The following is a 23795-nucleotide window of genomic DNA, read 5'->3' as shown; positions in this document are numbered from 1 at the left end:
CTCTTCCATATGAAGTACTCCTATATTACTTGAATTTGTTTTTGTAAAATTTCGAAGTGTAATAATTAATTTAATTTAATATAATTTATAGAAACTAAAAACGAAAATTAACAATGAACATATAGGATAGGGTTTTGACAAAAGATCAGTCTATAAGAAAGTGGATACATATAAAAACTGCCTTCTATACAATATCTAATACTTAGTGTATGTACCCACGGCCATACTCTCTAAACTTCTCAAATTTGAACATAAATTACCCACAAAAACTTCCCCATTTCCTCCCATCTTGAATATTTAAAACTGCCATTTTCTTCCGCCATTGATAGAGAGAAGAATATGGGTGATTCAAAGGAAGGTTCAGTTGAAAAAGAGAGTGTTGATTTCAATGATTATGTTGTTATTAAAGAAGGGGAAGCTGAGATTATTATGCATCGTAATAATGAAGTGTTTTTCAATAAAGCCCAGGTTTGATTTTAGTGATCTTTTGCTGTTTTTAATCATTTAAAGTTGTTGCCCTTTTCAATTCAAGTTATTTTAGTATTGCCGTTATTTGATTTTAGTGATGTTTTTGATTAGGGTTGATTCAATCTTAATCGTTTAAAGTGTTTTGTTTTGAATTGGGTTTGTAATGATGTTTGTATTTAGAAAGAGGGATGAATCGATTGTTCCCAATACTACTAAAATTTTATTGGGGATGAATTTGTTTTGAATAATAATATGTAATTTTGCTAATCTTGTATTGTCTTATTAACAATAGCTATATAATATCAATAACAATGCCAAAGCCTTGAGCCCAAAAGATTGGGGTCGACTAGTTTTTAGGGATGTGATTAGGTTTTATGGAGCTCGTTGTCATAAACCTACCGCTCATTCTCATCCTTTATCCAGGGTTGGAACCAGCAATGAGCGACGATTACCACATGGAGGTTGTCTAATTAACAATGGCTAAAGGAAATTATTGATGTTCATCGTTTATTGACAAAGTTTTGGTTTTTAGTCCTGATTTTCATTACATTTGTTGGGTAACTTAGAGGTAGTTTTTTATTGCATAGTGAAATGTTAAAATCAATTCCTTGAATAAGCATATGGAAAATGCATCTATTTGCAATGTTTTTTGTGTTTATTTGTCTTTGCTCATTTAGATGGAGCCATATATCTTTGGTTTAGATGGTGATATATGTGTTATTGTCAAACTTTGGATATTAGTAAGCAAGCATAAATAGACTTAATTCACTAAAAATCTTAAAATTAAATATGAGTTCAGCCAGGTAGAAATGAGTTCAATTTTGCCAAAATAAGTTATTTTGAGTAACAATAGGTTAAGTGATTACTGAAGTTAGAATTTGTGTGATTTGGCTTGTGAGTAAAATGAGGTCGTGTTAGTGTCTAGTTTTATTCAATGATCTTTGTTTTGCGAAATGGAAGAATGCTAGGTATTTGGGGTGAATATGTGCACGGTTCTAATTTTTGGTTTTATGATATGATGTAATCAGGTTAACAATAGGGATATGTCCATTGCTGTCCTAAGAACATTTATAAACAAACGTCAAGAAGAACATGAAGCATTTTTGTCAAAGAAAGCCAAAGTTAACAAATTTGAAGGTAAATCTGATGCAGTTGCTTCTGAGAATGTGCTAGTACGTGTTGAACCCGAAACAACCAATGGGGTTCATGATGGTGATGCACATGAATTAAAGCCAGAGGATGCATCTTGTAGCACTATAGTTGAACCAAGCAATAACGTAGGAGGGAAAGCTCATCGAGAACTAAAGCCCCCTAGAGTTCTTGAGGTATTTTATATGTTGGTGGACATGCTAAATTTGTCTTTTATTTTGATGGGGGTTTCTAATTCTAATGGACTATATTAAAATAATTCGTCAAATTATTTGCACATTTTATATATGTGAAGTTGCTGATGATATTTGCTATTAAGGAGTAAATTGAAAACAACCTCTGTGATATCACTAAGAAGGGTAAGATTGCGTAAATATGATCCCCCAAACCCCACTTATGTGAAACAGCTTATGGCGTTAGGGTGATGGAATGTTGTTTGTGTAGAACTAGAAGCCAAATGAGCCCAATCTTTTGTTTTTATAATGCCATTAGATGTTTGTTCTTTTATTCCATTGAGATGAATCTTTTGTGTATTTAAATTGCAGGCTTTGTCTGCGTCTGGTTTAAGAGCTCTGAGATATGCCCGTGAAATTGAGGGAATAGGTCAGGTCATTGCATTGGACAATGATAAAGGTATGTTGAACGACAGTTGTATATCGTAAATTGTTCTAACATTTTTTCAATAAGAGATAGTATTTGCTTGCTGATAGTTGTGCCTACTTTTGTACAGCTTGTGTTGAAGCATGCCGCAGAAACATAAAATTTAACGGTTCAGTGGCATGTTCAAAGGTGGAATCTGACCTAGCAGATGCTCGGGTTTATATGCTTACTCATCCCAAAGAATTTGATGTGGTATGGTACTAACTCGTTGATTGTGTGTGTCTTTGATTGTCTTGTTTGACGCCTTTTTATGCCTTGTTATAAATAATCCAAGTATGGGTAAAAGAGAATCCTACACTTTCATTGCCTTATTGTTGTTTTAGTTTTCAATGCATTGTATCAAAGAAACACCATCCTTATTCCAATTATGTGATTTTTATCTTTTTTGTTGAGGATCTTATTTTTAGTTAGACCTCATTGCTACAACCTTTTGAGGAATATATTTGATCTTTCATTTATCCTCTTTATTTTTGAGTCAACAAAATGGTTTTTTTATGTTAGTGTCTTGTGGTTTCATTTTTTCTCAATTTCCCCTATGAAACACACTGATAATTGTTTTTGTTTTGCTTCAAGGTTGATCTTGATCCATATGGTACTCCGTCTATCTTTTTAGACTCAGCTGTCCAGTCTGTTGTTGATGGTGGTATGCTTATGTGCACAGCCACAGATATGGCAGTATTGTGTGGTGGTAATGCAGAGGTTTGCTATTCAAAGTATGTGGTCCTTGTCATTCTTGATGATCTCCCTGGTCGTGTTATAGATTGTATGGTGTAGACGTTTAGTACTGAGTACTGACTTATTTTTTTTGACAGATATGGTTCAATTCCATTGAGAGCTAAATATTGTCATGAAATGGCGTTGAGGATTTTACTTGCTAGCATCGAGGTACTTATGTGAACTATCTTAATTTAGAGAGAACTTATAAAGAATTCCCTTGTGGTTTGATTGCCATTTGTACTTGTTGAAAAATTTATCTGTGCTTGTAGCCCTTTTGTAATTATGTGAACTGGTTTTCCGTTCTTTGATGCTATATTCTGTTTGTACTATGATTTCTTGTTTTTATTTTACTATAAGTTTTTAATTCGTTGTTGATCCAATATTGCTTTATATGTATTCCATTTGGCTGACCTTGACTGTTATATGCAGAGCCATGCTAATCGGTATAAACGCTACATTGTTCCTGTACTATCTGTACGAATTGATTTCTACATTCGGGTTTTTGTTCGCATATACAGGTGGGTGTTTTATCCTAACTATAATCACGATTTGGATTCTGTTGTAAATTTGCTTAGCCGTTAAAATCGTTGTCGTTTCATATATATTAAAACAATTAAGTAATGATATACGTTACCTTTAAGCTCTTTTAGGAATAATCTTGTCCGGAAAATGTCATGTTAGCTTACGATGCTTTTTATGTAGTTTGTCTTTGGACTTCTAGATTTTTATAGCTTCTTCAAAAATTCAATTTGTTGACGGGTATATGCTAATGGCAGTTCTGCTAGTGTCATGAAGGAGACTCCTCTCAAACTATCATACGTTTACCAGTGTGTCGGGTGTGATTCTTTCCATCTACAGCCTTTGGGGAGAACTATATCCAAGGTACTCTTACTATGTCATTTCTATAGATATGAAGTTTTCATAGATTTTAATTTTTGGGGGTATTTTAGCAATTAAATAAAGAAGCCTAGGATGCATGGATGTAGAGGTGTTCAAAACACACCTGATGACCCGGAATTTACCCGACCTTGTAACCGAACTCGATTTAACCTGACTTCAAGAATGATTTACAATTATGTAAAAAACTATATAGACACAAAACCCGATTTCAGACCAACCGGAAACACCTTACTTGAAATCAACCCGATGACCCGAATGAACACTGTTGGATGCCTATGTGAATATCTTGCTCAATTTTTTACTTTTAAAGTTTTATTTTATTTATTTATTTTGGAATTTTTTCATGTTTATGTAGAATAACAATGTGAAATATTATCCTGGCTATGGTCCTGTTGTCCCACAAGAATGTACTGATTGTGGTAAGAAATTTAACATGGGTGGGCCTATTTGGTCTGCTCCTATACATGATCAAGAGTGGGTGACTTCAATTCTATCAGATGTGAAGTCTATGAAGGACCGTTATCCTGCATATGATCGCATTGTTGCACTGCTGACAACCATTTCCGAGGTAATTGTTCCTACAATTACTTCACAATCTATTATTACAGGAAGTAAAATTAACGTCCCTTAGATTGGATATTCAGCTTATTTGATCCTTTTCTTATGTATCTTTGCATTTGACCTGTTGCGCAGGAGCTTCCTGACGTTCCATTATTTTTGTGCTTGCATAACCTTTGTGGAACACTGAAATGCACATCTCCGTCGGCTGTAATATTTAGATCAGCCGTACTGAATGCCGGGTATCGCATATCTGGAACACATGCAAGTCCTCTCGGTTTGAAAACCGATGCTCCCATGAGTGTAGTTTGGGACATCATGCGCTGTTGGGTAATTAAATCATTTTGACCTCTATTTTCGAGATCTCGCAGAACTTGTACTTTTGACATTTTTTTTTTTGCCAAAACCGCATATTATCTTCGATTTTATGTTCTAACAAATTAGTCATACTGATTCGTGGTTAATTTCTTTTGTGTAATACATGACTTTTTATATAATAAAATGCACTAACTTGGCTTTTTTTTTTTTTTTGGGTTCTAGGTGAAAAATCATCCGGTTAAACCTCAGCCAGCTGATCAATCTGGAACCGTTATACTCTCCAAGGAACCGGAACTTCAGGTACAACCTACCTCATTTCGTTTCCATCTCTGCCGCAATATTTACTACTACCTCTTTTCCAAACATGTGGCGAACTTGGTCGTGAACACTCTTAAGTTATGGCATAAATTTTTTGAAGTATAATACGTTATCCTTTTAAGTTTGCCTTCTTTGACCAATTTTTTGAGTTTTTGTTCAAATGGGGCGAACTCTTAGGGACGGAAAGATCATCTTGTCAAGTTAGTATGAAAGAAGTATCTCCTGCTTAGGGTTTTTGCGGTAGGTTGTACACAACCTTTATCTTTGATAAAAACACATAAGTCATCTTCGATTGACCTTGGTAGCAAACGTCATCTACAGCTTAATATAAATTTGAATATAGTATATTATAATTCGACGTGAAGAAGCTATAAATCTTTAGTCCCATTGAGAATGCACCATGTGGTCGTTGTAGATTGTAATGTAAAATTTACATTTTTTGTTTCGAACCCTTTCTTGATAGTATGATCCTCGGCAAAAGCCACTTGATCACATTGGGGTAATAAAATGTAGTATTTGGATGTCTGCCAAGCTTAGTTGGTTGGTGGCACCCATGTATGGCCCAGTTGTTTTTCTTCCCTACGAAACACTATCCTTGTAGCCAGTTTCTAATTTCATCCTTTTCATTCCATGTTGATTCTACCAGGCTAATTTTACCAGAGCAGTCGCCTCTCTTAGCAAAGCACAGGCGAAGAAAATTGCTCGTTTTCTTCCAAACCCAGAAAGACATTGGGGACCAAAGGTTCGTGCAGGCCGCCAGATAACCAGCAAACACGTATCACTTTTGGGTGCGGAGGCCATTAATGGTTCTGCAAATCACGAAGGTGAAGAGCCTGATGCTAAGCGTAAAAAAGTCGACAATAATGCCTCTGATTCATGAGCATAACCTTCTTAATTATGTTTGTTTAAGTACCAGATTATGAAGCCATCCTGTGTTGGGACATTAGATTTTCTTTTTGGCTTTGCATGTTGTGCCATTTTTGAGATTTGTCTATGTTCTGCATTTGGAATTTTGTGTCCTATTAATATACTTCATCTAGGCAATTTTGTGTATTAATTATATGATAATTTAATTGGAAATTTTGCAAGATTTGTTTTTATATTGATGCAAAACTTTATAACCATCTAATAGTTTTTCAACTCAAAAACTGTAATTTTGAAATACTCCTTCCTTTCGATAACAATGGCCCACAGGTAAATTGATATTTTTATTGGTTGTAAAAATCAAATTAATATCAATCATAAGGGTAGAACAACTCTGTTCAGTTGTTAGGCCAATTTATAATTTGAAAAATAGACTTGGGAGCGTTTGGTAAATGAGAATGAGAATTTGGGGAAAAAAATATAAAATTGGAATTGAAATATCATTGTTGGGAATTGATATAATATACTTACCCTTGTTCGGTACGTTAATGGAAATGAGTTGGGAATTGTAGATATGTATTGAAAATAAAATATAAATTTACATTTTTACTCCTATTAAATAAAAAAAAACTTGTGGATTTTTATAAATAAGGGTATAAAGGTTTTCTCCACCAATAACCCAATTCTCATGCTCAAATACTTGCTCCCCTAGGTATTAAATCCTTGAGAATTCATGCCATTTAATCCCAATCCCACCTACCAAACATAAAAGTTTATGAAATTTGGGAATTGAATTTCCGTTCTCATCCCATAATCCCACATACCAAACACTCCCTTGAGAGTTATGTCTAGTAAAATTTTAAATAAATTTGCCTTAATACCAAACCCTAATGTTATCTTTAGTAGAAAAAACTAAAACCCACGTCCATTTATATTTCTACGCATCTAAATTTATTTGGTAAATGACTTTTTACTTAAATTTTTATTGACTTTAGCTTTGATGATTTGATAACCGATTGTTCAATAGCTTTTTAGCTAGTTCTTTCAAAAAAAAAAAATAGTGTATAATTCTAGCTTATGGGTATTGACTAAATGGGTCATAAACATTACTTTAATATCTTTGCTTTTTCCTCACATACCTAGCTTTTCATTACTTTCAAAAATTAACTTCAATGCACCTAACTTATTTAAAAAAAAATTTCACGTGGAAGCATCGAACTTTCATGAAATATCAGTGATAGCACTTTTGTAAGATTTTTCCACATGGTAGCATTCAGTTTATACCTTATCTAACTGTTGTAGTATTTTCCGTTAAATTCTTGTCAATTTCCGTTTAATTCACCATTTTGACGTTTCTATCCTTATTAAGTGTTGGTTGTTGTCTTTATAATTTGCCCTAAACATTTGAGAGCGTTGATGAATTAAATGGTGAATTAAATGTCAAAACGATGAATTAAACATGTAAGAGCATAAAAATAGTTTTGGCCAAATTATAACAACAACAACCAACACTTAATAAGGGTAGAAATGTCAAAATGGTGAATTAAATGGAAATTAACAAGATTTTAACGAAAAATGCTACAGCAGTTAGATAAGGCATAAACTGGATGCTACCATGTGAAAAAATCTTACAAAAATACTACCACTCGCGTTTTATAAAAATTAGATGCTACTATGTGAAAATTTCTATAAAGGCATGAAAACCATAAATTTTATTAGATCTAAGACTCATGTCCTACAAAGGACCAAAGTTACTTTACCAAATTATTAATCCTGAATAGCTAAAAACAGACCAAAACAAGTCAGTAGATGAAAAAGTAACAAATTTATATGCTGAATTTAACAGCATTCAACAAACCTATACTATCTACTAGCTCCTTCCCAAATGTATGTTCCCATTTAATAGATAAAAATTTTATCGTGAATAATACAAATTTTTAATTAATCATAAATACTATCAATTTAGGGGTGTATTTTTACAAATGATACCAACTTTTATTTGACCAAACATTTACGTTTGTTTTATGTCAAATAACTTGCTATAATCAAAAGTTGGTATTGTTCTAGGCAAGCATCCCCTAAATAAATATTATTCATTGTTAATCAAAAGTAAATATTATTGTCGGGAAATCAGTAAATAAATATTAATCCCTTTAAATTTTCCTAGGTAAAAAGGTGGAACATATTTTTGGAACGCAAAGAGTAGTACCCTCTAATCCTGGTCTCAAAGGCAGAAAACAGGTTCAAAATATGACATTAACAGCCCGTTTGGTTAGTAGTAATAAATAGTGGTAATGGAAATAATTTATAATGTAAAGTTTCATCAAAAGTTTCATACCATTCCCATGGTAATGAAGCTTTGATCACAAAAAAGGCTTTTTTCTTACAAATTTCCATTACCACCTAATACCACCTCTCCCAATAATGCATTGGAATGAACTTTAAGAAAAAAATGAGATAATTGAAGTTGAACAAGCATAACCATCAAGGTACCAAAGAGATTTTTCAACCAAAATTACACTAATTTTTCATTCCCTATTACCACCGTTTATTACCACCTACCAAACGGGCCGTAAGAGTTTAAAATAAAACATAAAAACTGATAAGACTAAACCAGTTATTTGATCAGTGATCAATCTACTTGGAATCGTCGTTAGGCGACTTGGAGCTTGGTGGGTTGTGCTCGTCCCATGCTTCGATCCATGTGATCATTGCGTCAGCGAGCTTGTCGAAGTAAGGATCTACTTTGGCTAGCTTATCCTTGACTTGCTTGGAGAGTTCTTTATAGCACTGCTGAACTGTGGTGCAATCTTTGGGAATGACAGCAGATTGGAAGAAGGGAATGATCTCTTCTTGCCAAAAAATACCCTTGTATTCTTTCCTTAAGTTTGTGAAGGGGTTGCTTGCCTTACTATGGAAAATATATGGGAGACCTGTCTTGACTCCTAATCCCAAATGATCACAGATGACCTAAACCAAAAAACATACAACAATCAATTATCCCAAATGCTATCAAGTGACCCACCAAGGAGTAGTTTTGGAGGCCAGATGTACATATATTCTTGTTGATGATAATAAAAAGGAAGTTTTCGATTGACTCTTAGTAGCAAACATTAGATGATTTAATAAGTCATTTTGAAATAAATAATGTGAAACCAAACTATGGACCATAACCGAATATAATCAATTATAATTTACCAAACATCTTCGTATACAATTGACTTTTTCAGCTAGCTTAAAAGCCAACAAAATTAGCTAATATTTCCAGCTGGTCAAACAAGGTCAACGGCCAATAACCAATTGCCAAACACCCCGCCTCCCCAACTCAATTTGCGTATTCCTTTTTGGATACGGAATTTGGCCCTCCCTATTGCAATAAGACTTTCCGCCCCTTCCTTAGCTATAATATGGCTTATCCGCCCCACATCCGCTCCTTCATCTAAAAAACTGGCTTCACTACTAGTTCACAATTAGAAACCATGGAGGAGAATATTACCTTAACACACCATCCAGCCCACATATCATCGTAACGTCCTATAGGCTGACCATCGCCCATGAGACCAAAGTACATAGCTGGACCGATGAGCTCACGATCAAAAGCCAAGTTCATACCACACATGGGGAACAATGTGCCCTTGGGGATAGTCAAAACTGCATCAACATACCTAAACAAGCGCGCGCACACACACATATATAACAAAGCGCTTAAGTCAAAATACCGAATAAAATGTATAAAAGTGAGTAAGTCAACAATCATGTAAACGTACTAGGAAGACACCTTTTGTTCCTCTCAAGAGGCTTAACAAGCTGAGTGGGTGCGTCATAATCAGGGATGTTGAGCCACAGACCATGAGAAACAGCAGTAGGAACACCCTCGCGTAAACTGAAGGGGTATCCTCGCACAAAGTCAGCACCATCACGAAAAGGGTCGTATAATGTGTTGAAGAAGAATGGTGTTGATGGGCACAGCAAATTCTTAATGTGCTGCTGGAGAGCATTGATGTCTTGGCCGGATGGGTCCTTGGCAACCTATATCTCGAAAGAGCATATTCAATAAACATGCAATAGTTTAAAAATTGAGCTATGAATTTAGATGCATAGAACCAATAATTAACAAAACTCCAAGGAAAATATAAGATTACATCAAATTAGCTCATTTCACTCAAATTAGTTGTATTATTATCATTAGAGAATCACATTGTTCTTTAAAACATCATGAAACCCACCTATGGATACAATTTGTTAGAGTATATAACATATCATTGGAACTCAACTATGGCTTAAGCTTTTGGTTGAGTTGGTTCCTTAACATGGTATTAGAAGCCAACATGACAAGAGGTCACGGGTTCGAATCTCAAGTTCTCAACCACCCCTCATTTAGAGTGTATATTAGATGCTTGTGCACATCCACACTTCTATCCCAATGAGCTCTCACGTGAGGGGGCGTGTTAGAGTATATAACATATCATGGCCTCAACCATAGATTAAACCTTTTGGTTGAGTTGATTCCTAGACATTAATTTAAGCAAATTTCCAATCTACAATGACTAAAATCTCATTTCATGAACTTCAAATAACATGCAACGAAAGATAACAACATAATTCAACTCACAAGTCACAAATGCAAAACATTCAATAGACCAAAATCATAGATCCAAAAACAATCAAAAAAATAACAAAAACCCATCAAAAAAATCAATCAACTAACCATAAAGAACCAAAGACCTAATCTTTTCAACAAACCCAATTCAAAAACCAATACAAAACAAAAATAAATGAAGATTGAGAGAACCCACAAAGCAATCATCATCAATGGTGTAGATATACTTCTTCTTAGAAACCATATAACCAAAACAACGGCAAGCAGAATCCTTGAATGAGATACAATTAGCTTTTGGACCCAGAATTCTGTTGATATCATCTCTATTATAAAGTTCATAATCAAATCCTTCAGGAACCATAATTTTCTTTGTAGGATCACCATCTTGTACGATGATCAAATGATATGGTTGGAAAAATGGCCGCCACATTTCGAGAAAATCAAGGTTTCTAATGGTGGGGATAACAATGTCGAGCTCATCTTTGAGCAATGGAGTTACAGAGGTCGACATTGATGGAAACTTAGGGCAAAACAGAGGATTTTTTTGGAATGAATTTTTATTTTTTTGGGAATGAAAATAAAATTAGTATAAATAGATTAATATCGAGTGAGAAGACTCATTTTGATCGTGAAGTCTCCTTGAATTAAGGTGGATTTGAGTGTAGAGGAAAGAGCGTCATTTCGGGACCTATTTTTAGAATGATAGCTAAACAAATTAGGAAATAAAATGTTTTAAATCAATGGACTTAAACAAAATAAATTAATACCTTTAATTGAGAATTTCTAAACAAGTCAAATGTCAAAGACATTTCCTTCCATGTTAGTATAGAGATTCAATTTCAGTTCATCGTCAAAAAAATAATTAATTTTCTCTTTTTATTATTTTTAGAAATTCTCTAGCCTATTAATGGATATTTTATTTGATATATTCTAAATTAATCATTTATACAATTCATCCTTATTCAACTTGAGTATTTATTACGTATATCATTTTTCATTTTACGCAAAAAGTAAATAACTTTATCCATTTTGTTATTTCATTTGTATAATTGTATGCCTTCATACTTTATACCATTTTGTTATTTCATTTGTATAATTGTATGCCTTCGTAATTTATATTTTCTATGGCATGTAATATTAAAATAATCTTTGCTACTAAATAAAATTAATTTTTTATGTGTATACTTAAATTTAATTCTCCTATTGCTGCATGATTTATGCACTATAAACAAGAATAATATTAAGCATTATAAAATTTCCTATGCTATTTAATTCTTATGTCATCATATTTAGCGATGCAATTTTAATCGTATTAAATTTATTTTGTATAAAGTTTAAATTGTGAAAAATTCATGTAAATCCCATTACCACAAGTTAAAACATCATATAGTAAATTGCAAAAGGTACATTAAACTACAATTATTTTAAGCATAAAAAAATAAATTTAAACTTAATCAGATATCAAATTTGAAGTTAAAACAACAAGTAGTGAATTGATAGATACTTACACAGAGAACTATTGTAGAGGAAAGATTTAGTCTGGTACTCTATAGTCTACGTGTTACTTACATTTTATGACATCAACAACTCACACATGTCCAATAAGCCTCTTGGGCCTCAATAACTCTCTATTATCTAAGATTGGGCTAATCTTTGTGAAAATTTAAAAAAAATAAGATTTTTTAATAATTTTTTTCAAAAAATAAGCTTTGGCCAAACTTTATTCCCAAAATAAGTGTCTTTAGTGCCAAAGTTAGATTTGGTATGTAATCGTTGTTACTAACAACGAGTATAAAGAAATAGTCAAAATTTTAGTCAAGGCTTATGTCGCTGTTACTAACAGCGACTTAATATTTGACTGATCAACTGGTCAAGTCGCTGTTAGTAATAGTGATCAAATGCGTCCCTAAATACAAAAGTTTCTTCCTCCTTACTCATTTCACTCGACTTTGTATCAGCGTAATCTCCCTCTTCTTTCCACCATTAAAATCAACTTCAATCCTTCAATTAATCTCATCAAATTCCAAGTTTTTACTACTAATTAGTTCTGTCATCTTCCTACATTCACTTAATCTCCCTCTTTTTGTATTTTTTTTTTCTTTTTTCGAAAAATTAGGGTTCACAAATTCTTAATCAACTTTCACATAAATGCAGGTTCATAAACTTGCAATTTACTACTTCTTGTTGATCTACAGCTTATTGAGGTACCTTTTTATTATAAATTTTTTAGTTCTTGTTGTTTTGTTTTTAAAATGTATGTCATTTATAATGGTCATATAATATCAAACTTTATGAATATGTCAAATGTACTTGTTATTTGCCATGATCTTCATAATAAGGTTGTTTGTTCATGAATTTAATGTAGAAAATGTTTTAGTTTAATGTAGAGAATGTTTGAATGCAAACCCTAAATTTGAGATTAATGTAGAGAATGTTTGAATGAAAACCCTAAATTTAATCAATGTTGTTATATATGTATATATTTATAAACTTGATGGTGATGTTGATTTTGTACGCATTGTTGTAGAAATGGCTTCATTTCGTGTGATTGTTGTATGTTTTTGGAATGGTTCAATTCGATCAAGTAGTAGCAATGTTAAGTATGTTGGGGAAGACGTAAACTCTTTGCAAGCAACTCAAACATGGACTTGAATGAATTTAAACATCTTATATGCTCTAAGATTGGCATTGACACTACAAGAAGTACTGTTAATGTAAGTTTTAAATACAATATGAGTGGAGAATTGTTAGCTCTTCTGTTTGAGGATGAGGAGGCTATAGATGCAATGTGGGAGTATTCAAAATCTACCTATATTTCTTCTTTAGAGTTATATGTAAAAGAGGTACCCCTAGGGAATCAAGATGTCAATGTTGTAGAAACAAATGCATTCCTGAATGTAACTTCTTCTGCTCCTTCTCATACGCCCTTCCCTACCCAAGAAACCCAAAATTCCATTATGCCATCTTCCTCTTCTCCTTCTAATAAACCCAATCAACTTTAAATTCAAGTCTCAAATGATGATACTTTTAACTTAGAAGATACAAATGAGCCTTGGGATTATGTTAATAGTAAGAGTAATGAATTCGTTGAAGCTCCTTCAAAGGACGATGTGGGTGTTGATGAGGAGGCTCGAGCTAATGACATGACCTTAGGCAATATTCCGACAATCGTTGCTCCTACACCTTATGCACTAGTTCGCCCTGTAGATGAACACGTTGAGGACAACTTTTGGAGGTCTTGGGCATGTGATACAACCTACACCGATGAAAGAGAGTTTCAAAAGGGTATGATGTGACACAGTGGCGGATCTCCATCACAGCTCACGCAGGGGTTGGGAGCCCAAGAACTGGTTGGAGATCAACTAGTGCCATATAGCTCGTTGGAATCATAGGCCAGAGCTGCTGGCCTAAGGCGCGCTGATCAAGGCTGTAGGCGCACCTACTTCAGCGGATTACATGTCGTGGTTCCTCTCCATCACTCGTCGATGGATGACACCATGAGGTATCATCGTGGCCGCCCAGTACGCTCCCGCAACACCGACGATGATACAGTTTGTAAGTATTCTTCAACGTTGATTATTATCCATAGAACTTACATGTTATACATTTCATTAATACTTCAGGCTTAATGCAGGCACAGGGCATTGCAGCTGTCATCAGCTCCACCAAGGAGGAGCCTGTACGGGAGATTGCCCAAGGCATACTCCTAGGGACACAGTTTCAGCACTTCATTCCAGAAGTCGATGTGCCTGACACCACTATGGTCGAGCAGGGGTCATCTCCTCATCATGCCGACGTTCATCTTGAGGAGGTAGACTTAACGTGCCCCAACTATGGTGTCGGGTCCTCACAGGGTGCTGGATCATCCCAGTATCAATCACCTCCCCTACCCGAGCGTCATGCGACGGCATCTTACTATCTTAAGAGGCGTCATAAACCGTCACAGTTAGACAGGGTACAGGAGGAGGATTAGCATTAGTATACTGTTTGTATATATTGAACATTAGTAACATTTTGTATATATTTAACATTTGTACATATTGAATATTTGTAACATTTGGACTTTTGTGTATAATTTGTAATATATATGTAGATGTATATATTTTTATCGTATTATCACATGTTTATTATGAATGAAATGATGTTAATTACTCAGAGTTTTCGGCGATGAATCATTCTGCCAAGAATTAAGTATGAATCTAATCAAAATCAAACAGACAATCATATTCAAATAGGGAAAATGCTCTCGAAAATTCAATACAATTTCATTCTTGTTCAACGAATACATATTAAATTACATAGTTTATTCGTTAAATTAAACCACCGTCGCTAACTAAGATTGCTTCTTCAACTTTCTCATAATCCTTTTAGTCTCTTCTTTCCTATGTTCCATATCATCTATTTGTCTCTTGAAATTAAATACCTCATCTTTAAGCTCTTGTTTTTCTTTTTCAAGCCATTTGGTACCCTTCGGAGCAACCCACCTAAAGTACGTGCATCCGAATCTTGCATCCAAGTAGAAAGAACAAGCAACAAATCGATGTCGCTCCAATTTGCATTAATCTCAACTTCATAACCACAATCAAAAAGCTCTTCAATAGAATGCTCTTGTGATATCTACGGAACACATATGATATAGTAACATAAGTAAACATTCAAAAATAATATTAAAATTTATAAATTGAGAATAATATTAACATAATACTTTATGTTACCTTCAAAATCGATTAACTAGAACAAGAATGATGGAGTTTGGATACAATGAAGTAGGGAAATGATGGAGTTATTTATAGAACATAATAACAACGGCTATTTTCAACTTCATAACGGCTATTTTTCAATTTTACAATGGCTAGTTTAAATCATACAAAAAAGTCAATAAAAGTCAAAATTTTAGTCAAGCCTGAAGTCGCTCTTAGTAACAGCGACATTAAGGTTTGACCAGTCAACCTTTAAGTCGCTGTTACTAACAACGACTTCAGGTTTGACTAAAATTTTGACCATTTCTTTTGATTCGCTGTTAGCAAAAGCGAATATACACCAAGCCTAGCTTTAGAGCCAAGGACGCTTATTTTGGGAATAAAGTTTAAACGAAGCTTGTTTTTTGAATAAAGTTGTTAAATAATCTTGTTTTTTTCAAATTTTCTAATCTTTGTACCGTCTATCTTACAAGATATATTAAATGAATATTATATATATATATATATATATATATATATATATATATATATATATATATATATATGTGTGTGTGTGTATATATATATATATTGTATTTTTAATATTGGGCCTGTATGGGCAAATAGTTGTTAATTGGAGCTGTTGGCTAAGTTGACAAATTCAAAATTGTATAAGCTAGTTGTTTAAGTTAATTGTTATGGATATATTTGGTTAAATTATCTGTAGGCTTTTAACTGTTTATATTAGAGAAAAAACATGCATGAAGCCAAAAGCTAATAAAAAGCTACCATAATAATTAGCCTTTTAATTTGGTTTATAAATTAGCTTTTCCACTGATTTAAAGATTATTTGTTAAATATTTTTAAATATTCATTGTATCCTATAAGATAACAATCTCAAAAGATTTTATTGTATTTTCTTATCTAAGGAAACAAATAATTGTATATAGATATTACTTTTCTTTATTACTTTATTTTGCTGCCCCAAAAATCTATAGGATAGTGCCCTTTCATAGTTAGATGGGTTCATGGCTTCATGCCCTATTTGAAACCCCTTCATATCTTACTCCACAATTAATAACACAAACTTAAATGGCCTATAAATACAACTTTATTACTTGTTTTAATTTGTGAAGAGATAAAACAAACTTTAAAACCACCATTTATTAATGGCTATTTTTATTATAGTTTTTTGTGTAATTTACAGTTTATTTTTCTTCTCATCTGCTTTGTTGAGATTAAATGTGCTTAGATATAGGAAGAAAGGTTTACCACCTGGTACCATGGGTTGGCCTATTCTTGGTGAAACCTCTGACTTTCTTAAGCAAGGTCCTAACTTTATGAATAACCAAAGATCAAGGTTAGTCAGCTACTACCTGATTTAGTTTGCATTAATTGCTACACTTGCATGGTACTTAATTCCTATTATTGATCAATTGATATTATTTTACTTTTTATTTCTTTATATAAGAAAAAAGACAAATATTCAAATGATTACATCTTTTTTGATTTTTTTAAATATATATTTTTATAATATCAAATTTTTATTTTTATAATTATAGTAACTTATTATATTAAGAATCAGAATGAGTACATTTAAAAATCAACTCTTGTCTCCGTTGTCTAATAGCCAATTTCATATATATTCTGATAATTAAAGCTTTTTAATTGAGATTGTCTCACCGAGAGACGACTGCTAACAAGAGTAGCTCATAATCTTAAAGTAATCACTTTTTAAACTCTTAGAGAGATCACTTATTTAAAGTGATTATTTACAATTTTAAAATGATCAATTAATAAATGGACTAATTATATGACCTTATTTCATGGTGAGATTGTCTCATACAAGACTTGGTAAATAAGGGTCAGGTCTACGGGTCTGATTTGGGTCTAGAAATTATGGACCATCTCACACAAATTCCATAAGGTTTCATAATTTTTTAGGAAAAAAAATTAAATATGTACTTTTGTACCAAAATCCAGACAATAAAGGTCTGTGTCAGGGTCGAAATTTTCTGGACCCTATGAATTTGGATTTGAATCCTGATAAAAGTAGGATTTAGGTCTAATTGGATTCGATTTAGATTCAACTCATGCCCATCCTTAATACCCACTCAGTCCAAATTAAACAATTATTGTTATTTTAATAAAAAAAAACCATCATCATCATCATCCTACACAGTGTATCCAACTCATAGAAGAACTATGGACAGGGTCTGGGGAGGGAAGGACAGAGGGAACTCATACCCATAAAGGAGAGCGCGGCCAAAGGAGTCCCCCGACTCGAGAAAGATAAGAAACGTAGCTATACGGGAAAGATAAAATAAATGCATATAAGTAAAATAAATAAGTAGAACCAACTACAAGATAAAAGAGAACAAAAACTATAATAAAAGAAACGAGAGAAGCAAGATGGCAAGAACGCGAAAAGGTAATCTAAGAGGACAATCAGTAGTCTAAAATCTGGATATGACGCCTCCAACTACCTCTATCCCTAGTCAGGTCCTCAGAGAGGTTTAACTCATGTAAGTTAGCTTTTATTTGCTCATCCCAAATTCTCCTGGGTCTTTCTCGACCCCTCTTACCCTCCACTATAATGCTTTCCACCCTCCTCACATGGGCTGCAAAAGTCTTTCTCTGCACATATCCAAACTATCTCAATCAGTTTTCGCGCATTTTTCCAGAAATAGGAGCTACCCTTAATTTGTCCCTAAACTCTTGATTTCTAATACGATCCATCAATATGTGCCCACACATCCACTCTAATAAAAAAAAACCCATTTCCAACCAAAAAAAAAAAAAAAAAAACATACCAATTAAATAAGCTAAACAAACATTTAAAAATCTCACATTTACAATTTTGATAATAAAAATCACACCATAGCTTTTGACTATTATATAAAAGTCATATGTTTATATCATTTAATTAATCCGTCTAAAGTACTTTCCCCTTAAATATTTACTGTAATATAAATATATCAATCAATTAATAATCATCAATAAAATATATTAATGAAGAAACAATTTAAAATATATGTCACATTGTCATTAAAATTTTTTCCACTTTTTTTTCTATCATTGACAGGAAAAACTTTTGATATTTGACTTGATATATTAGTAAAAAATTAACTCATTAAATCATGTAATATTATTGATGGACTATAACTACATGTGATGTTGAAATACTATATTTCCTTATATAAACCAAAAAAAATAAATATACGTGTAACTTTTGATCTTACCTTAGGTAATAAATTATCATCACATAGTTAATAAGCAAACTAATTTGAATACATTTTTTCAACTAAATCTTCCCTCCTATTTATCATAGTTGAAGGCTTTTAAAGTTTATTTGTCTTAATTATCAATAATTACTATGAGTATTGTCGTATGATAAATTATTTATTCACTTTGATAACGATAATATTATAATATCATAATAAATACAAAGATTTTATAATTAAGTGTATGTTATAAATAAATTAAATTTATAAAATAACATTATTATTCATATCAGTAAATATTTATAGCTTCCTTGTTTTACACGTGAATCTATCTAGTTCTATATTATTTTTTGTCCTTTAAAATTTGCACCATTTAAAAAAAAATAAACACTAAAAAATAATGAAATTAAACACTAAAAAATAATGATCAAATTAAAGGGGAAAAGTGTAAGTTAATGGAGTAGTATGTGAAGAATATTTATGATAATGATTTAATGAATTTTGCAGATATGGGAATATATTCAAATCCCACATATTAGGGTGCCCAACAATAGTATCAATGGATCCAGAAATAAACAGGTTCATATTATGGAATGAATCAAAAGGATTAATACCAGGATATCCTCAGTCTATGCTTGATATTCTTGGAAAATGCAACATTGCTGCTGTTCATGGTTCCACCCATAAATACATGAGAGCTGCCCTTCATTCCATTATTAACCCTTCAAAGATTAGAGACACTATTCTCCCTATTTATGATGACTTCATGAGATCCCATCTTAGTAATTGGCAAAATCATGTCATTGACATCCAACAAAAGACTAAGGAGGTTAGTTTTGATTAAAACATGAATTAATTATTTATATAACAACTGATGGGTTAGAAAAAAATAATTAAGCTAGTGATATCGTAATTGATTGAATTGTGTATTAATCATGTATTTACATAATCTTAACTTTTTAAAATTTTTAATAATGTATAATATATTAAATTGTGCAAAAAAAAAATGTAACAAGTATAATAAAATCAGAAAAAGTAACAATATAAGTGGGATAAAATAGATAATATGAGTCTTTAAAAAAAATAGATAATATGAGTCATTTGTAGTTGTAATTTTTTAACACTCGATTTTATAACTCTAGGGTTGGACCTAAAAATTAGGGATAATTTGAATTGTGTGATTAACATTATATATATGTTAGGGAGATAATTATATTGTACTTTCACAGAGAATTCAGACTATGTTATTTGAAAAATCCTCTTAATATATGTAATGAATTTTAACATAATTTGATAACTAGAGATTACAATTAGGTTGACTCTGTACAAATATATTAGACTGATGATTGAATATTATCTTAATTGGAACACGTATTACTTTTTCGAAAAAGATATTAATTCAATTCTCGTTGCGACCGTTTTATAGTCCTCTTTTTCTCTCGGTCTATATATATGTACCGAAAATACATAAGATAGAAAATATAAAAATCTTTGGTATATACTCCTATATAAAAATTTGGAAAACAAGAAAAATAAATATTATTACATTGCCACAAATGTATATAATATTAAATTTGTAAATTACCTGCTCAGGACAAGGTGTTTTCTGATCATAATAATATTGATCGATGATTATTGGATTGCTAACATTATGCAATTCGATATTTTGAAATACAATTTTTTTTGCGTATCCTCGTCCTCCCTGTATCCAGAGTCACAAAATTAATTACTTCAAAATCTAAACTAATTATATATATATATATATATATATATATATATATATATATATATATATATATATATATATATATATATATATATATATATATATATATATATATATATATATATATATATATATATATATATATATATATATATATATATATATATCACTAAGTGAAAATTGAAAAGTACAGGAGATTAGGTGGACTAATTATCCATTTTTTATTAATATTTTTCTAATCCCTGCATGGTTTATTTATTTATGTTTAGATGGCTTTCTTCGCTTCTTTAAAGCAAATTGCTGGTAATGAATCAACTTCAATTGCCAAAGATTTAATGACTGAGTTTGCCAAGCTTGTTGATGGGACTTTATCTCTCCCTATTAACCTTCCAGGCACCAATTACCATAGGGGTTTTCAGGTAATTCTCCATCATTTAAAAATTTTATCACAAATATTCATTTATATGTTTCTGAATTTTATAAGTAAATATGGTTGGAAAAAAAAACATTGGGTTGTTCAATGTAGCAGTTTAAGTTATTGTAAGTGGTTTAATAAAGTTAAAATATTATATTATTTTAGAATAAATATCATTATATTGTTCGCTAAGGTAATATAGGGTATGTAGGTATTATCTGTAAATCTTTACAACTCGTAGCATGTTAAACACAAAGTAAAGTTTTAAGATTTTTTTATAAATCTTTCTAGACAAAATATAAACTATTATAAAATATTGTAACCATAATTTATACCGAACAATATGTACTCTTTTGTCCATTGAAATTTCCTATATAATTCAAATTAAAGTGAGAATTTTTTATAGACTAGCAAGTTTAAAATGATACAAAGATTATGTAAGTGATTATTAGACAACTAAACATTTATTTGCTAATATTGTACCATTATAACTATTTAGACAGCTAGCCGCACAACTACCTTACGTGAAACAGACTTATAACAATTAATTGATTTTTGTGACTTTTTGTGTGTTATTATAGGCAAGGAAAGTCATAGTGAATAAATTAGCAAAACTTATAGAGGAGAAAAGATCATCACAGGGAAGAGAAGTTGATATGCTTAATTGTCTTCTAAAAGAAGATAATAATTATAAATTAGATGATGAAGAGATCATTGATCTTATAATTACCCTTCTTTATTCTGGTTATGAAACTGTCTCCACTACTTCAATGATGGCTATCAAGTACCTCCATGAGCATCCCCTTGCTCTTGATCAACTTAGAGTAAGTTCTCCTTTTAATTAACCCAACTCTTTCCTCTATTTTTATATAGGGGTGTTAGGCAATTGGCTATTAGTTGTTGGCTTTTTTGATCAGATGAAAATATTAGTTGTTTTGTTGGCTTAACTTAGCTAAAAAAATCAGCTATTTAAGGAGATATTTGGTAATTTTAGTTATTACTTGTTTGTTGTTTATTAGAGAAAAAATAGATCAACAAGCTATAAGCCAAAAAAAGTTAACTGGAGTAGCTTTTTTATTTTAGCTTAAAAGCCGGCTTTTCAGCCGTCTTAAAAATCATTTACTTTAAACACTTTTTTGGCTGTTTGACTAACCAATAAACCAAAAGTTAAAAATCATCAAAAAATCAATGTAAAAGCCAACATCCAAACACCCCGTATTGCGCTTTTATATATAGTGATTGAATTTTAAAATCAATTTTTCGTTATCGATGTATTATCTCTTGACTAATATCTATTTCTTACTTAATTTAGGCACAAGAATTGAATATTTTGAGTTTTATAGAGTGGATATTTAAAAAAAGAAATGTAGTGTTGTGTTATCAAATTGTGTTATTTGATATGGTAAATTTTTGAAGAAAGAGCATTTGGCAATAAGAGCAAAAAAGAAGCCAGAAGACCCAATTAATTGGGAAAATTACAAAGCTATGAAGTTTACTAGAGCTGTAAGAAAATCAAATTATATAGGAGTAATTCTTTTTCATAATTAAATTTATTCAATATATTATAAAAATATAATATTAAGTTTTATTTTTCTTGAATAGGTTATCTTGGAGACTTCCAGATTGGCCACAATTGTTAATGGGGTGTTGAGGAAAACAACTAAAGACATGGAAATAAATGGTGGGTTTTACATCTAAACATTTTATGTAGAATAATTTTTTTTAGTACATGATAGGACGAAGAAATGCGAGGAGATAGCGAGAGTTAAATTTTTGATCTTACATGCGAAAAGTAGTATTATATATTCTAATTAAGACGAGATTTGATTCTTGTAGGAAGAAATGTATTTACTTGAGTAAATAGAGTAAAAAAACATGATTACTGGTGCAAATTAGAGGCCTATTATAAGCTTAATCATTTTAAGTAAAGATTGTTTTTCTTAAACTTATTCAACTAGCTTAAAAGCTAATAAAAACAATTGACACTTCTAGTTATGTCAAATTAGCCAATGAAAAAAACAAATCACCAATTACCAATAACCATTTGCCAAATACCTCATTATGTTATTTGTTATTTTTAAAAAAAACTCCCTTTATGTTGTATTGGGCTACAAATATTTCATTTCAAATTATAGATTTTAATTGTGAAATCGTAAATAAAGAATTTAAGAATAACAAGGTTTGAAACATCATTCTAAAATTCTCAATCAAATTCTCAATTTTAATTACTTTTAAAACAATGGTGGAATTAACTCAAATTTAAATTGAATAAATTATAAATTTTCAAATAAAATTATCGTTCACAAATATAGAATTAAGTTTAATAAATCCTAACCATTTTTATTTTTGTAAATTTTTCAGGTTTTGTAATCCCTAAAGGTTGGAGAATATATCTTTATGCAAGAGAAGTAAACTATGATCCATATTTGTACCCTGACCCACTCTCCTTTAACCCATGGAGATGGCTGGTAAGTAAATTAATTAACAAATTAGTATGTTTATTTATTAATTTAATGATGATTTTAATAATTGTAATTGTAAATTACTAATTAATGATAATTGTAAATTAAATCTTGTATGTGTGTATTTCAGGATGGAAGCACCGAGTCCCAACATTACTTTTTAGCATTTGGTGATGGAACAAGGCAATGCCCTGGGAAGGAATTAGGAATTACTGAAATTTCTATATTCCTTCATTATTTTCTTACTAGATACAAGTAAAAATTAATAAACTCGATTAATTATATTTTTTATTTTTATCTGACAACTAACTATGTTACTCGAATTAGTATCAAAATTAATACACTTTGATAATTTGGGACGCAAACTCACACAATTATAGTTAATTGCACTTTTTTCCAAAACTATTTGTCCCAATATTTGGACACGTATATATATATTTGACATGATTGTTTTTATTCGAGTAAAGTAAATAATTATGAAAAAAAAAAGTGCTAATATTTGTTTTGATATATTCACAATGTGCAGATGGGAAGAAATTGAAGGTAACAAGTTGCTAAAGTTCCCTAGAGTGGAAGCACCAAATGGGTTTAGAGTTCAAGTTTCAACTTACTAAGATTTTTGAATGAGGGCTTTCATTGATTGTATGTAATAAATAATTGGTATAAATCTTGGTTAACCCAATCTCTTACCGGTAATTGTTAAATTGAGTTGGACTTATAAATAATATCAGCATATA

At 31.5% G+C, this 23795-nt stretch overlaps 3 protein-coding genes across 3 annotated transcripts; 2 read left to right on the top strand and 1 right to left on the bottom strand.

Moving 5' to 3' along the window:
• The first annotated feature begins 185 nt into the window (after nt 1–185).
• LOC130803899 (tRNA (guanine(26)-N(2))-dimethyltransferase 2-like) lies at nt 186–6188 on the top strand. The gene is made up of 12 exons (XM_057668128.1): nt 186–468; nt 1497–1793; nt 2163–2250; nt 2348–2469; nt 2851–2990; nt 3090–3162; nt 3424–3512; nt 3771–3876; nt 4250–4462; nt 4588–4782; nt 4993–5070; nt 5735–6188. Exons 1-12 carry the CDS (start codon nt 340–342, stop codon nt 5966–5968), a joined length of 1764 nt encoding a protein of 587 aa, XP_057524111.1. The 5' UTR covers nt 186–339; the 3' UTR covers nt 5969–6188.
• Nucleotides 6189–8417: 2229 nt separating this feature from the next.
• LOC130803914 (probable UDP-arabinopyranose mutase 2) lies at nt 8418–11251 on the bottom strand. Its single transcript, XM_057668144.1, has 4 exons — nt 10749–11251; nt 9731–9981; nt 9449–9617; nt 8418–8922 (listed from the first exon to the last, which is right to left on the bottom strand). Exons 1-4 carry the CDS (start codon nt 11061–11063, stop codon nt 8590–8592), a joined length of 1068 nt encoding a protein of 355 aa, XP_057524127.1. The 5' UTR covers nt 11064–11251; the 3' UTR covers nt 8418–8589.
• Nucleotides 11252–16400: 5149 nt separating this feature from the next.
• Nucleotides 16401–23672, top strand: LOC130803910 (cytochrome P450 85A1-like). The gene is made up of 9 exons (XM_057668140.1): nt 16401–16591; nt 18963–19284; nt 20451–20600; nt 21178–21420; nt 22013–22099; nt 22199–22277; nt 22958–23064; nt 23189–23313; nt 23585–23672. Exons 1-9 carry the CDS (start codon nt 16401–16403, stop codon nt 23670–23672), a joined length of 1392 nt encoding a protein of 463 aa, XP_057524123.1.
• Nucleotides 23673–23795: the final 123 nt, after the last annotated feature.

Source organism: Amaranthus tricolor, chromosome 17 (assembly GCF_026212465.1).
Source record: "Amaranthus tricolor cultivar Red isolate AtriRed21 chromosome 17, ASM2621246v1, whole genome shotgun sequence".
Classification (NCBI taxonomy): Eukaryota; Viridiplantae; Streptophyta; class Magnoliopsida; order Caryophyllales; family Amaranthaceae; genus Amaranthus; species Amaranthus tricolor.
Note: the sequence above shows the minus strand (reverse complement) of the source record. Positions and strands in the feature narration are given on the sequence as shown.

Coding starts and splice junctions, on each gene's coding strand:
- LOC130803914 (XM_057668144.1), bottom strand. CDS start 11,063: ATGTCGACCTCTGTAACTCCATTGCTCAAAGATGAGCTCGACATTGTT. Junction 9,618..9,730: donor CCTCTTGAGAGGAACAAAAG/GTGTCTTCCTAG, acceptor GCGCTTGTTTAG/GTATGTTGATGCAGTTTTGA. Junction 8,923..9,448: donor GGGCTGGATGGTGTGTTAAG/GTAATATTCTCC, acceptor TTTTTGGTTTAG/GTCATCTGTGATCATTTGGG.
- LOC130803899 (XM_057668128.1), top strand. CDS start 340: ATGGGTGATTCAAAGGAAGGTTCAGTTGAAAAAGAGAGTGTTGATTTC. Junction 3,877..4,249: donor TGGGGAGAACTATATCCAAG/GTACTCTTACTA, acceptor ATGTTTATGTAG/AATAACAATGTGAAATATTA. Junction 4,463..4,587: donor TGCTGACAACCATTTCCGAG/GTAATTGTTCCT, acceptor CCTGTTGCGCAG/GAGCTTCCTGACGTTCCATT.
- LOC130803910 (XM_057668140.1), top strand. CDS start 16,401: ATGGCTATTTTTATTATAGTTTTTTGTGTAATTTACAGTTTATTTTTC. Junction 19,285..20,450: donor TCCAACAAAAGACTAAGGAG/GTTAGTTTTGAT, acceptor ATTTATGTTTAG/ATGGCTTTCTTCGCTTCTTT. Junction 22,278..22,957: donor TAAAGACATGGAAATAAATG/GTGGGTTTTACA, acceptor TAAATTTTTCAG/GTTTTGTAATCCCTAAAGGT.